Source organism: Vanessa cardui, chromosome 17 (assembly GCF_905220365.1).
Source record: "Vanessa cardui chromosome 17, ilVanCard2.1, whole genome shotgun sequence".
NCBI lineage: Eukaryota > Metazoa > Arthropoda > Insecta > Lepidoptera > Nymphalidae > Vanessa > Vanessa cardui.
In genome coordinates, this window is record NC_061139.1 from 1,597,798 (window position 1) to 1,614,072 (window position 16,275).

The following is a 16,275-nucleotide window of genomic DNA, read 5'->3' on the forward strand; positions in this document are numbered from 1 at the left end:
GCACATGTGGCAAAATTTCGATGAAATTAGACACATGCAGGTTTCCTCACGATGTTTTCCTTTGCCGCCGAGCACGAGATGAATTATAAACACAAATTAAGCACATATATATAGCTGTGCTTGCTTGGGTTTAAACCCGCAATCATCGGTTAAGATGCATGCGTTCTAACCACTGGGCCATCTCAGCTCACGCACGAGTGCAATGCTATCAGCATTTAATATACTACAGAATGCATTTATTTACGATATCACTTTGGAAAATAAAATTATCAATGTTTTTCAACCGATTTCAAAAAGGAGGAGGTTATCAATTTGTCTGTATTTTTTTTACTATATTGTGCATGTATTATATACAAAAACCTTCCTCTCAAATCACTCTATGTATTAAAAAAAAACTGCATCAAAATCCGTGGTGTAATATTAAAGATATCAGCATACATATGGACAGATCGAGGAATGATGATGATTATCACTTTGGAAATTATTATCAAAATAAGAATAGCACCAAAGGGAAACACTACACAAGAACAAAGTAACAAGTTACCACAAAAGCGATTTAAGATCATACGTTTTCCCACGGGAAGGATACTGAGAATCTTCAAACATATACATGTATTTTTTATCTCTTGTGCCTGTTACACTGACTATCTTACCCTTTAAACGGAAAGACAAATCCTCAGTACACCCACTTGGTGGTAGACTATATGACGAGTGGGTGGTACCTATCCAAACGGGTTTATACAACACCCTACCACCAAGTTCAAATCCATACTCCTAAATACAAAGCGCTATAACAAGCCCAATACTTAATAACGCATAGGTTTATTGGATAGCTTATTAACTAAAGAAATCGAAGTTGCGTTCAAATCCTGAGTCGTGGCATTAAAAAAAGAGATAATATGACACATTTATCATGTAAAGGTTTTCTTCTAAAATGATTCGTCGAAAAGGCTTCGTCATCCGATAAGATTATGAGAGCACGAATAGTCATATATAGTAATACTTAATTTTTGTTTACGCACATGCATACTTGTGCATATAATAAAATCTGTGAAGTTGGCTTATATATATATTATAGATAAGGTGGAACTCTGTCGAGAAAACTTTATAGCTCAATACAATTTTTTATAGACGAAAACAAGAGTATAGTAGTATATGAGACATTATCATATACATTACTCTGATCCCAATGTAAGTAGCTAGAGCACTTGTGTTATGGAAAATCAAAAGTAAAGACGGTACCACAAACACCCAGCCCCAAGACAACATAGAAAACAAATGATACATACTCGGCCGGGAATGGAACCCGGGACCTCGGAGTGTGCCCTTGAAAACCGGTGAACACGCCACTCGACCACGAAGGTCGTCAAAATGTATTTGAATCGATTATCAGATTTATGATGTAAACCAGATAGCTCGTATAGTTGTTATATCGATTGGAAATTATGGACAGGTATCATAGCAGATAAGTTAATTACGATAATTGAAACAACAGTAATTATTTCTTAAATTTGGAAAAACATTTTCATATTAACTATTACAATTTTACTACCTCATATACAGACAAATTATATTTATACACCGTTACAATGATAAGTATTTTGTAACTGTGACTTTATAATTATTTTATATAATTATAAAATAAATAATATTACACACAGACACTCCAATTTTAGTATCTGTGTAGATACATGTGGGAATTTTCACATACATTATTATAGACCGGACTCCATATCATCTAGTCTTCGTCTAAGCAAAGAAAGGGTTTCGTGCCGCACATCGTTAAAAGATTGTTAACATATATTGTGACATATATAATTTACTTGTACATATGTAGATAAGTAAGGTTTTATTAGCACTTCTGAATGGCGATATCAATGCCTAAGTGATAGTATAGATAAATAATTGACAATGTGTTCCTAGACTATACTTTATTATTTTACTTACTTTATTATTTTACTTACTTTATACTTGCTTTATTGGGTAAGCTATGTAAAGCTAAGTAAGATATGTTGTCGCACATTGTAAGCTATGTGTAAGTTAAATATGTTGTCAATAAATATGTTTTTTATTTTACTATATTTATTGAAATGTAAGAAAATCAACAATAGGCTAGTTATTATTGTAACGATTAAAGAGCTTAAAAGTTCTGAGTAAATAGATTAGTTCTCAAATCAATTAAAGTTAAGACTGTTGTACTTATTATAATATTCATTTTTCGTTAAATATTTTATGAGTAATAGTAAATTTACTTGGTGGTAGAGCTTCGTGCAAGCCCGTCTGGGTAGGTACCACCCACTCATCAGATATTCTATCGCCGAACAACAGTACTCAGTATTGTTGTTTTTTCCGGTTTGAAGGGTGAACTAGCCAGTGTGACTACAGGCAAAAGGACATAACATCTTAGTTCCCAAGGTTGGTAGCGCATTGACGATGTAAGGAATAGTTGTTATTTCTTACAGAGTCATTGTCTATGGGTGATGGGAACCATTTACCATCAGGTGACCCATATGCTCGTCCGCCAAACTGTACCTTAAAAAAATGTTGACAATAGTTCCAGAATGCGAGACTAGAATTTGAGTGAAAATTTCTCAAATAATAAAGTTATTGTAGTCTCCCATATTAATTACGTTAATATCAAGATATTCTAAGACAATAAACCTCGAGATACGATATTCAAGAAACTGTATCCTACGAGAGATTCTCTCGATTGAAGCTGTGGTTCTCCCGTTTCGTATATAACATCAAAGAAACACAGAATTAATTATTTAGTCAAGTAAAACATTAAGGTTAAACAGCACAGTGAAAATCCTTTCTGAGCCAAAAGTTTACCTTCCTTTTGAGCAAAAGTACGTAAAGTGTATTTAAATTGTAAGTTTTTCAAATAGAATAATAGATAGGGGCATGTGAATAATGTAAAATCTTTTATGCCAGTATTACGAGGACGGGCAAGTGCCACCTGGTGGTAAGTGGTCACCACTGCTTTTTCACATCGACAATGCTCCATAGGAACAGATATATTATGTCATTTGAGCCTGTAGGCTCTGGCTCACTCACCCTTCAAAACGGAACACAAAAAACTAAGTATATGGTGATAGATCAGATGAGTGGGTGGTAACCAACTCACATGGTCTTGTAACATGTCCTACCAAGTAAATTCGAATAATAATAATAAATAAATAAATAATCGAAACATAAATATGAGTTCCAACAGTTAAGCCTTAGATTATACGTATAGATAGGCTATCAATCTGAGATCAATGAGAAAAAAAACCGGCATTATACAATCACTAGTAAAACCAAATAAAAGCGAGTATCAGTATATTTCACACACACTTGGATAATAAAGTTGCTTCGTTCGTGCTACGAGTAGTGCCTTTATAAAGAATCTCTATCTATAAATACTAGTAGTCCAAGAATTAACCCATCACTTGGTAAAGATTATTCATCTCTATACATATTATATATGAATTATTACATGTATGTTTGAATTTTATCACATAAATCATAAAATACATTACGTTCCCCACAACCGCCCCGAAAATCATAAATTTCTCGTATAAAACAAAGTGCTTCGTACTACTGTAAGGGCTCGAATAAAAACGTAGGTATCGTATATAAAATAAATATATATCAATATTGTATCGATAATTATTAAGGAAAGGGTACAACATAAATAAGAGTATATACTTCAAACGGATGCCTAAAATAACCTTAGTGGTCTAGTGGCTAAAACCTGTTAACCTGAAGTTACGATTGCGGGTTCAACTACGAGCTAGTACATAGGAGTTCTCAAAATTTGTTTGTATGAACTTCTTTTTTTTAAATTGAACTTTTTATGGGAGGGTAAACTTTGTGCATACAGTTATACTGGCATACTCACTGAGTATCAAACTTACGAAAAATTACTATAATTATTTTTTGTCATTTTGCTGTCTATTGACAATGATTTGAATGACTTTATTTCGCTTATATTTGTATGAATAGAACCTTAAAAAGTTTATACAAATTCCTCACAAGTAAAACTGTCACATAATGATTACCCTCAAGATAAGAAAACGCATTTGCCCAGCCTTGGGACATTAACTGACTTTAGACTATCGCAGACACACAACTTGTATTCCACGAGCACACAACTTCAAAAGTTAAAATGGAAAAGTACAAGTGTTCTGAATCTACGAAGCATTAAATACAAAAGCTTTGTGAATAATGCGCTCACATCTATTACGACTTGAGCAGCTTGTCGTCCAACGATACATAAAGCTATTATATGCTATGATATTAAATCTTTATTTATAGTAATAAGAGTGCGATAATATTCCAGTGATGGATGAATAACCTTACCTGTTCTATTGGTAAAAGATTTGTAGCTCATCTATTTTTAATTGACTTCGAAGTAGGAGGTAATCATTCTAGACATTTTTTTATTGATTATCATAGAACTCCGCCATTTATGAAGCATTGTAGAAATTGCATTATACATCAATTTAATTATAAAAACTTGTTTTTGATAATTAATAAAAACTTTGTGTGTATGTTCGTTCTCTATGCCGGGCTAAACATTTATCCGATTGCAATGACATTTTGCTAAATTGTTGTGATTAAAATCCTCGCGTCACCATTATAAACAGTATATGTTAATCCTGATGATCCTGAGACAAAACGGGTTGGCCAAATATAAGAGTAATTTAATTCCTGTATCAAAGCTCATTCGGTGGACGCTGTACTTGTAGCGTTGAGAAAAATTACATTTACACTCGATTTTATAAAAGTTGAAACTATTTTTATAATCGCTCGTAAAACGTGGAATAAAAAAATATTGAAATTGTGATGTTAAAATATAAATAAAAAATGTAGATACTTTTAATTAAGGAAAATTGTTGTTTTTTATTGAAATACTAGCAGGGACCCGCGTATTCGGGCGCGTTTGAACTGCCAACAAAAATCAGAGAGCACTGTGCATAATGATTTACGTTAGAAGTAATTATTTAAGTTGCAGATGCTGCAGCAGCTCGCTTCACCTATATAGATTCTTTGCTAGTAAAAGACCTGTATTAATACGCTATAGCATATATTGAATTTCTTATAGAACCAATATCCGTGAGCTCTAGTGGCCACTAACCAGATGACACATAAACATTTAGTCCGATTTGTATATAATTTATACATTATTATGAGTCGAGATGGCCCAGTGGTTAGAACGCGTGCATCTTAACCGATGATCAAACCTAGGCAAGCACCGCTGATTCATGTGCTTAATTTGTCTTTATAATTCATCTTGTGCTCAGCGGTGAAGGAAAACACCGTGAGGAAACCTGCATGTGACAAATTTCATAGAAATTCTGCCACATCTGTATTCCACCAACCCGCATTGGAACAGCGTGGTGGAATATGTTCCAAACCTTCTTCTCAAAGGGAAAGGAGGCCTTTAGCCCAGCAGTGGGAATTTACAGGCTGTTTTTTTGTTGTTGTTTATACTTTATTAAACTATTTATACTGTCATTGTAGTTTAAGTCGAACTAACGAAAGGAACGAAAGAAATGAAGAAATGGTCTTAACAGCCAATATACGACGACAGACACACAATGCAATCAAGATAACGATTCTTGACAATTTACGCCCTTTACTAGATAAAATTGGGATAGTGTAATTTGTTCACGATAGCTTTAGCAATCTTGTGAAAAATAATCCTGTTTTTTTTTCATTCGTGTTCGATTTTTAAAAATATTTCACATCTATCAGCCAAGGGGTGGGATACACACAGAAGTTTATGACGCTCTCTCATTCCGTCATGACCTCTCTCTGGCACTGTTCTCTACTCCCCTGGGTAACGTACCGTGTACTACATATAAATCTTTCCTATATATATTATTTTCACTACATAAAAATATTATTATTTTACCAAGGAACTATAATGAACTAATTTTTTTTTTATTTCACTTTAAATTTATATATTTTTTTTATGTTTTTGTGTTTTTTATGTTTTTTATGTTATAGGTTGGCGGACGAGCATATATGCCACCTGATGGTAAGTGGTCACCGTTACCCATAGACAATGACGCTGTAAGAAATATTAACTATTCCTTACATCGTCAATGTGCCACCAACCTTGGGAACTAAGATGTTTGTCCCTTGTGCCTGTAGTTACACTGGCTCACTCACCCTTCAAACCGGAACACAACAATACTGAGTACTGTTATTTGGTGGTAGAATAACTGATGAGTGGGTGGTACCTACCCAGACAGGCTTGCACAAAGCCCTACCACCAAGTAAATATCAATTTTATCAAATAATAAATTCATATCATGACTATCACGTGATTAACACTTTTTTTTCATAAATGTTTCGATGTAAAAGTTCATGCAAATTTACCATACGCAAATGAAAATTGAATGTAAACACATCATGTTTATATTTGCTGACCAAAAATTCTCCTAAAAACGGAGATTAGGTTAAGTAATTAACTTTTTATTCAATACTTTTGTCAAGCGGCTGTTTAGCAATATAATTCCTTATGTATTAAAAATTTAAAATTCCAAACCTATTGATTTGAAAAAAAGGACAACAGCACAGCCTGTAAATTACCCACAGCTGGGCTAAGGCCCCCTCTTCCATTAACGGTTGGGGTTTGGAACACATTCCACCACGCTGTTCTAATGCGGGTTAGTGAAATGCACATGTGGCAGAATTTCGATGAAATTAGACACATGCAGGTTTCCTCACAATGTTTTCTTCACCGCCGCGCACGAGATAAATTATAAACACATATTAAGTACATATATATGTATAGTGGTGCTTGCTTGGGTTTGAACCAGAAATCATCGGTTAAAATGCACGCGTTCTAACCACTGGGCCATCTCAGCTCATTGATTGATTTGAAAACTGGACATGAACAAGGGAACAAGTTTACACTGATGACGTCTATCGTTAAGAGCGTATCGTCTTATTGCCGCTTGTTAATTTCTATCATTTTTAAGCTTATTTGCATATATATTAGGTATGGGCTATTTTTTCAATCGTATCGAAAATAAAATGACGTACTAAAAAAAATTACACTACATTGGAGTTACACACAGTTAATATATAAAGAATAATATTAAAATCGTTTGCCATTCATAGTAACCGTATACATATGTGACGGTGCTTACGATTTGAGTAATTTTATTTCCAAATTTAAAAATGGCAACTAAATTATAAGCTTATCAATTAATACATTAAAGACGAAGTACGCAATTTTAAACAATGATTTAAACCTTTATAATTACGTATGTATTTATTCGGTTAACGATTTAGATTAGAAATAACAAGAACTTGAAACTTAATTTTTTGCACTTAGCTTGGTTTTCATTTATTCGTTTTCTCAAAATATAGAAATACATTTTTTATTAGCAATACATTCCAAACAAGGTAATCTAAGAGTTTACGTCGTAATAACATAAATAACTCAACTTGCAAAATATTTAATAAGTAAATAAGCATTCAATTCACATTGAATATTAAAAAATGAAAACACGCATTGAATTTAATAATTTGTCAAAAATCAGTAACATTTATTTAGATTTTTTCAATAGATTCTATAAATATAAAATCAAACTTTTACATTATTTTTCGTTTAATTAACTGACCTATATTTGTTTCAAAATCTCTTTAAAATATCACGTGAAAATTTTTGATCCAGCATATTCGCTCCTAAGTGAAATTAAGGACTTAATCCTAAATACACATTCTATGGAATATCATTGAGAAATGAATTAGGGATTTTTTTTTTCATATACATTCGTGCTTTTGAAGTTATTTATTTCTTAGAACCAAGTTCTTTTACCCGGCTTACAGTAAAGTAAACTGTCGGAAATCGTTTCGTAACGAAAAAGCTATCTACTCCCTTCCAGGCGACCCTTTCCTCTCTTTATCTCTCTTTCCATCTCTTATTCTAAAAGGTTTTATTTAAAACAACTCAACTTAGACAGTATTTTTAATAACAAATATATTTCTTGTCTTTTCATTATTCTCAAATGTATAATTTATTGTATTGTATATCTTTTTATATATTATATCAATAACGATAAACAGTCACGTTACAGTTACAGCGTAGTTTCAGGTAAATTATAAAGCGGAAGAGTTTGTTTGTTCGTTTGTTTAAACATGCTCATCTCAGGAACTACTGATCTGGTTTAAAAAAAAATGATCCATTTATAGAGGAAAGCTTTGGGCTATATAAAATTACGCTGTCACCAATAGCATCAGTGAGGAATGTTGCAAAAACGGTTTTCTTTTTTCACATTACCACTTTCTCCGACAAACCGAAAACACGCGGGCAAAGCCATGCGCGGCCACTAGTTATTTAATAATTATAATTTATAGCGAAAACAAATTTGTTTCAACCGCGTATTCACAACAACAAGTCGTTTTTTAATTATTTCTTTTAAACAATAAGGCAAGAACAAGGCTCCTGATGAATCATACGTCTCAAATATTACACATTTGCCAGTAACCATAGTAAGCAGGTTTGCTCTTGTCGCCGATATTACATTGGTACATTGTTCAGAACAAAATTTGATGATATTTGCTATGACGCAAATTTGAACTCTAAAAAAGGACATGGGCTACTTTTTTCCTTGACACTTGAAAACCAATACCCTTAAACACAAGCGAAGCCTCGGGCGACAACTAATAATAAGTAAATCAATCTATTTTTATGTGTGTTTACAAAATCGACAAAAGATCGATAACACCGTGTGACGTGATCATGTTAACTGTAAAAATATTGCGTAAGAATAGTGAACAGGGAATACTTGTCGAACTTTTAGTTTAATAGTTTTTCAAAAGTCACCAGAAAACACTTTTCCATAGATTGTATTGAATACTAAAAGGTCCCAGTGCGTTCATGTCGAAAAAAAGTAAGTCCACAACAAAGAAATTACTGGGAAGTCACAAAGAATTTAACGATCAACTAAAAAGTGATAAGGGATGCCATAATAACTTGGGATTCGAGATTTATTATTTGATAGCCTCGGCCTTCAAACCAATTCGTATTGAGATATAAAATCTCTTAAATGCTTCCCCGTGGACGCATTTCGTGGATTTCCATACAAATGGCATTTGGACGGAGGAATTTGTCCCACGTTATTTTAATGTAATTAAAATTTTAAATCTGTACCATTCAGACATCATTACTATTAACAAACAAAGTAAAAATGTCTTTAACCAAAATTTTTCCTTTTTCGTAATTTTGTTTTATCACTAAAAATAAAATGGAGCATTTATTGAAGATCCGTCAAAAACTATGAAAAATCATATCCACTATTTATGTCCTCGATGTCATAGGCGCTTGTTTGCAGTAAAATTTCATCAAAAACTAAGTTCAAAAGGCTTGAATTCAATACGAAATCTCCATTCAATTGTTTTGATAGAATACCTTCGAAATAAAACATATCTTTTATATCTAAACTATCTTAATTATCTAACTAGAACATCAGAAACTCGTTAGTACTAAAAGGATCTCGAAATTGAATCCTATAACCAATTCATTATGATGAGAATCGAAAATCAAGGCTCTTTCTATGTAAATTTGTAAGGTAATAGGATCAAGATTGTAGAGCTGTTTGACATGTTAAATACGAACTCTATAATAACAGGATAAGGTTTATTTTCCGTTAAAACAAACAAAAAGTAGAACATGGTTAAGAATTCTTTCTTGAGACAATAACGATTAAAATACCTGTCCATTTGACAGAATCTAGAAAAATGTCGCATTTTGCATTGAGCCTGAAACGATATGTAAATCTGGTCTGTTCAGAGTATCTTCTCATGTTTACTAATTTTATTTTATTACATGAGATTACTGATAGCTGATGGTCCTCTAAGCTGCTCAAAAATGGGAAAATATCCAGAAATATGACTATAAACATTATTATTGAGCTTACTTATATATGAGCACTGAATTACCTGAGTATCCCTGTGTATACTGTATGTTGACCAGCAGCACGGCTCCACCTGGTTGGAGTCCAGCCCCCAGAACTCCAACTCCTCCTCGAAAAGTGGTCCGCAGACATTTGTGGGGTAATGGAGTTTGCCAGTTCTGCAACAAATATTTATGCCTAAAATTTATTGATATTAAAGTGCTTCAAAATTAAAATAATTTGTCGACCTCTATGGTCGAGTGGTGTGTACACCGGTTTTCATGGGTACGCCACTCTGAGGTCCCGGGTTCGAATCCCGGCCGAGTCGATGTAGATTACCATTAGTTTTCTATGTTGTCTTGGGTCTGGGTGTTTGTGGTAACGTCGTTACTTCTGATTTCCATAACACAGGTGCTTCAGCTACTTACATTGGGATCAGAGTAATGTATGTGATGTTGTCTCATATTTATTATTTATTTATTATTATTAATTTTAATTTCTTTAACAGAAATAGCTGTAAGGAAAGATTTAAGTAATTCGAAAATTTTACTGGGACAATAAATTCAACAAATCCATTATGAGACACTCTTTAATTAAATATGAAAACAACGATGTTAAATTAAACATGTTGAAAAGAAAACAGAGAATTTAATGATAAGGGTTGTCTGGGTATAAAGATTCATTAAGCATTAAACCAAAAAGATTACCAGATACCAAAAATCCATTACCCATTCCATTATTTAATCCTCAAATGTAAACGTGGCAAATGTTTCTTTATGCTTGAATTGATTTTATTTTATTAACCACGTGATTTATATAACATAAATAAAAGACTCCAATTTAAGCCTTATAATTTGATTTCTTAAAGATAAAATTCGCTCAAATGATTACGCATAATAAGTACTGTTTAAAATAAACTCATGCGTGTATATTATAATTATGTTTATTTGAAATTTACTTTTATGTAGTTGCGAATAAGAGTTAGATTGGTTGAGATATAAAATTACTATACGGCATTTTAAGGCAGGTGTAAATAAATTAAACCCTAGTATGTGGAGCTGCTCATGTGTAGCAATTAGAACGACTTTACTTTATACTCGTAATTTACGTCCGTATGGGAATAGCCTTTATACTAAATTTAGAAAACCGTTCATGGTCTAAAAGTTGAAGGAAAATTTACCTTCAGCTATGATTTCGATTAATATATAAATATAAAATTTAAATCTTTTAGATTGTATTTTATGTATTTAGAATTATTAATGCTTTTATAGAGGAAAAACCGAACTTAAATTTTTAATAATATATTTTATTCAGCATAAAAACACTACAGTCTTACTGAATTAAAACACACATCTTATCACCAGTTCGTTTGATGGAACCAGAACAGACCGATGCAAGTAGCAAAACAATCAAGAATCCTGTAAAAAGAATGACTAATAATACTAATCGTAGTCATCACTTTCCATAATAATAAACTTTCAATGTTGTACTTCTAGGCTTAAGCCTGCTCTTCTTCTTATTTCAAAGGTTGACAAAATTTCAGCCTTCCATCTGATAAGATTCACTAATCACTGTATTATCCGGGCTTATTTTCTATTTGTGTTTCACAGTGTATTGTAAATTAACTGTACCATATTAAAATCCATCATACAAGTGCCAACATCTGTGCCAAGTTATAATTTAATAAGGTAAATACATAAGGCTACATACATATATTATTAGTATAAAAAATAATATTATTAATACAAAAGTTCGTATATATGCTGATAGCCTTTGATATTTTCTTTCGTCTGAAGTCAATCTTGGTGAGACAAATCATGTTCATGGTAAAAATAAATCCTCGTAAGAGAAGATGTAACATTTGAGTTCCAGAGGATTAGATAACATTTACAATATTTAATATAAACTAGCAAATTACCCACAACTAGGCTAAGGCCTCCTCTTCCTTTAAGAAGAACCTTTGGAACATATTCCACCCCGCTGTTCCAATAGTTGGTGGAATGCACATGTGGCAGAATTTTTATGACATTAGACACATGCAGGTTCTTCACGATATTTTCCGCCGAGTACGAGATGAATTATAGATACAAATTAAACACATGAATATTCAGTGGTGCTTGCCTGGGTTTGAACCAATCATCGGTTAAAATGCACGCGTTCTAATCACTGGGCCATTTGGCTTTTACTTTATACTAACTAACAGATATTACAAATTTATAGAAACTTGTAAAAATTAGATATATATTTCTTTAGTCATGAGAAATCGTTTCAATGGATTCACAATTCGGTCGCTTCTATTATGAAAGCTTTCAGTTCTATAGCAGACGTACTGAATTTTTTTATACTTAGAAATTTATCTAGAACAGTCTGCTTTTATGATAGTTTTGTTGGAAAACTTCTGTACTTTTTAGGCATTTCTAGACTGAAAATGACTGATAACTTTTGTATTTTGACATCTGAAAAAAAGAATATTCTGAGTGTTCCACTATTTATTATACATGTAGCATACATTTGGCAACTTTTTGTTTTTTGTCACCATTTGTGACTATGTTAATTTATAAAACAATTTCACCTCAGTACTGTCAGGAAAAGCCAAAAAATTATACATTGCATAATAGTTAGGGTAATTTTAATATGCTGAGAGCTGAGATGGTCCAGTGGTTAGAACGCGTGCATCTTAACCAATGATAGCGGATTCAAACCCAGGCAAGTACCACTCTTTATATGTCCTTAATTTGTGTTTAAAATTCATCAGACTACATGTGTCTAATTTCATCGAAATTCTGCCACATGTGCATTCCACCAACCCGCATTGGAGCAGAGTCGTTGAATATGTTCCAAACCCTCTCCTTAATGGAAGAGGAGGCCTTATATCAGCAGTGAGAAATTTACAGGCTGTTACTTTACTTTACTAATATGCTCATAAACATCCTGTCTAAGTGACTCACTCCGTGACAACACATCCACTATACACTAACACGTGTTAGTTCTGACATATTTCAAAAGTAATAATTGTTAAATTTTCATTCATAAAATAGTATAAGCTATGATAATTTGATTTATAGATCGTTTTGAAAGCCAAGGCGGTTCTTTTAAGCTTGTGACTGACCTGTATCATTCAACAGATTATGTTTTCATTCAGTAGAGGAAGTCGAGCCTTACGGCGCGTCCTGTACATTCTCGATTTTCCGACGTATGATATGAGATAATAGTTATGAACCTATAACGTATCGCTTTGAATTTCTGTGTCAAAATCAATATAGAAGCGTTACAAATGCTTATCATGGTTGTATAAATAATGATTGGAATAAACTTTATCAAAATAGCTTTATATAACTAGCATAACCAGCTTAGCAAACTAGTTATTTAACATATCCTAATATGCATTTGGTGGTCGTTTTTTATCAATGTGATAAATCGATGGATGATTGTGTGAAAGAAGATATGGTTAGAAAGAATTTTACTTGTCAGATGACGTCCGACAAAGAAGTATGGAAGAAGAAGACATTCTGCGCAAATTCCTAATGTAATTGGGGTAGGGCGAGAAGACAATGACGATGATTATGGTTGTTTTTTGCAATTAAAAAGGCCTATGTTCGTCCTTCAGTCAATCTTGCTTGGTCAAATTCGGTTCAATGGCTTATACATGAAAGTGTTACAGGCAGATAGAGTTACTATAGAATTTTGTTTTAAAAGTATATTTTCATAATCATCTTTATTAATAACCTGTAGCAATTATACGCAAAGCGTAACTACTGCGACACATATTTATGCAGTTGAAAATATTTCATTTAATTCTAATACCATAATAGAGAGAAAGAAAAAATCCATTTCATTTCAAAAATATATACCGAAACAACAAAAACTATGTTATCATATAATATGAAGTGTGTTTGTTCAGCACAAAGCCCCCCAGATCGTAGGAGTGAAACGAAGTGTGTAATTGTTCCTAAACCACTGAGCGCGACGTTACACCGGCGTCACAGTGACGTCGCTGTGACGTCACTAACATTATTTAAAATTACTCTCAGAACAGGTACGTGTTTAGACTATAAAACAGCTAGGAGGCATTATTTGTTGATGGTTATATAGGTAACTACATATGTTTATTTATTATGAATCGTAATATGATTTATGAAAAGTAACTGAGTAAATGACGATTTAGAAGATATCTACATTTGGAGCAAAAATAATGAAGCATTATTTAAAAGAAAATTTTAATGTCAAACAATACACATTAGCTTAGTTAGGGTGTATCATTGAATATATTTACGAAGTAATTTTTAAAAAAGATTAATTATATAAGAACACTCAATCTCAATTAACTTAGGTCATCTATAATAAAACATATGCAAAAATATTTTTAAACCCGTTGTTTCGATAACAAACAAAAGTTTGTTCATCTAATATAAGGCATGCAATTTACAAAGTCTTCCACAATCTTGTAATTCAAACAACAGTTCAAGTCATTTTAATGAGTTCCTTAACACTTCAATTTCCTCGTGTAATATTTGTCAAAGGACTCGTGTACATGGGTGACTCTATTACACAGTACTAACACTACGTTAAATTCAAAAATTATAGTTTAGTTCTAATTATACGGAGTTTCAGAACGGAATAGTTTAGAAATGGAAATTGAATTTGTACGAGCTATTAGTTAATATAGAGATGTAAGAAAATGTTTTATTGACTACGTAGTTGAATAAAGTATATATAATATTATAATAGTAACAGTCTGTAAATTTCCCACTGCTGGGCTAAATCCCTTTGATAATAGGTAGGAGCAAATTCCATCACGCAGCTCCAATGCGGTTTGGTGGATTAGTATGTGGTAGAATTTCGTTAAAATTGGCACATATAGGTATGATGCTTTTGCTTGAGAGCTAGAAATGAATGCTGTTATAGACCAGACATCGCCGTGAAGAATAAACATAATATATTAATTAATATATATGAGATATATGAACATGAAAAACTAAAAATAAAGAAATCTTGGTGAAGAAAAGAAGTATGTTTCTACTTCTAGATGGATGATGGATTGTGATGATGATTGTATGTGCACTAGGAGTAAGGATAAGCTTATAACGCCAAGTTTCAGACTCCGCAAAGTCAATAAATCCTTCTTGGGGCAAGGTATCCGTTTCTATTATAAAATTCCGCAGACATTTTTAACTTTGCCGTTTCATAAATTTAAATCGTTTGTAAAAAATAAATTGGTAGAAAAAGCATATTATTCGATACAAGATTTTATAGATGATAAAAAAGCGTGGAGTTAATACCTGTTGACTTCCAAGCAGGATAGATTAATTTAAATAATTGTATTTAACTAACATGACTTTGTATTTTTTTTAATGTAAAAAAAAAGAGTAACCACTGAGTTTCTTGCCGGTTCTTCTCGGTAGAATCTGCTTTCCGAAACGGTGGTAGCTTCACTTACTTGTAAAATGACGATTCAAAAGTGCTTGTAAAGGCCTACTTGAATAAAATTTATTTTGATTTGATTCAAATCAACCACACGTCTATCCACAAACCTGCATTAAAGTGGTTTGGTTGAATGAATTTCAAGCTTTCCCTGTAAAAGTAGAGGAGAACTTGGCCAAGCGGTGGTCCACTTACAGACCGTATAAGCTACGTTTATTTTTATTTTACTATTTGTAGACACTTCACAATCATTATGAATGAGTGAATGAATGAATTAATCATGTGCATAAATAAATCTGTTTTATTAAAATGATAAATTCTATACTTCTATATTTTAATTTTATTTTATGTTCCATTTGGATAATATATTCAATCCATAGAACAATCTGACTTTATTCTTTATTACGTAAAGATTTACGAATGTTGAAATCGTATTCTTGATTTAAAGTTTGCTAAGCTATTCAGATATATTGAGCTATATATATATATATATAATTTGAAAATTATGAAATGAATAACGGTCTTTTTAAATATGTTCAAAGTGAAATGCCACTCACTGATTAATCTCAATAAAGATAACACCTACAAACTGGAACTTTGTCAGGTAAGTTCCTTATAGAATTCTTTTCACATTAATTTTAACTGAACAAGATTGGGACGGACAGTTAGTATGCCCATAGTTTTGTATCGATTGCAATATTCATTTTTGGATCATCATGCACTCGAGGCGCAATTTCCGATGGTAATATTTCTTTTTTTTCATAGTATAGGTTGGCGGACGAGCATATGGGTCACCTGATGGAAAATGGTCACCATCACCCATAGACAATGACGCACTAAGAAATAGTAACCATTCCTTACATCGTCAATGTGCCACCAACCTTGGGAACTAAGATGATATGTCCCTTGTGTCTTTAGTTACACTGGCTCACTCACCCTTCAAACCGGAATTCAA

The 16,275-nt window shown here is 32.5% G+C and overlaps 1 protein-coding gene across 1 annotated transcript in view; it reads right to left on the reverse strand.

Moving 5' to 3' along the window:
* Window positions 1-16,275, reverse strand: part of LOC124536824 (potassium voltage-gated channel protein Shaw-like) — a 321,785-nt gene that overhangs the window by 191,222 nt on the left and 114,288 nt on the right. The window contains exon 3 of the mRNA XM_047113446.1: window positions 9,946-10,078. Within this exon, the coding sequence (XP_046969402.1) occupies window positions 9,946-10,078 (133 nt within the window). The remainder of the gene's footprint in view (window positions 1-9,945; window positions 10,079-16,275) is intronic.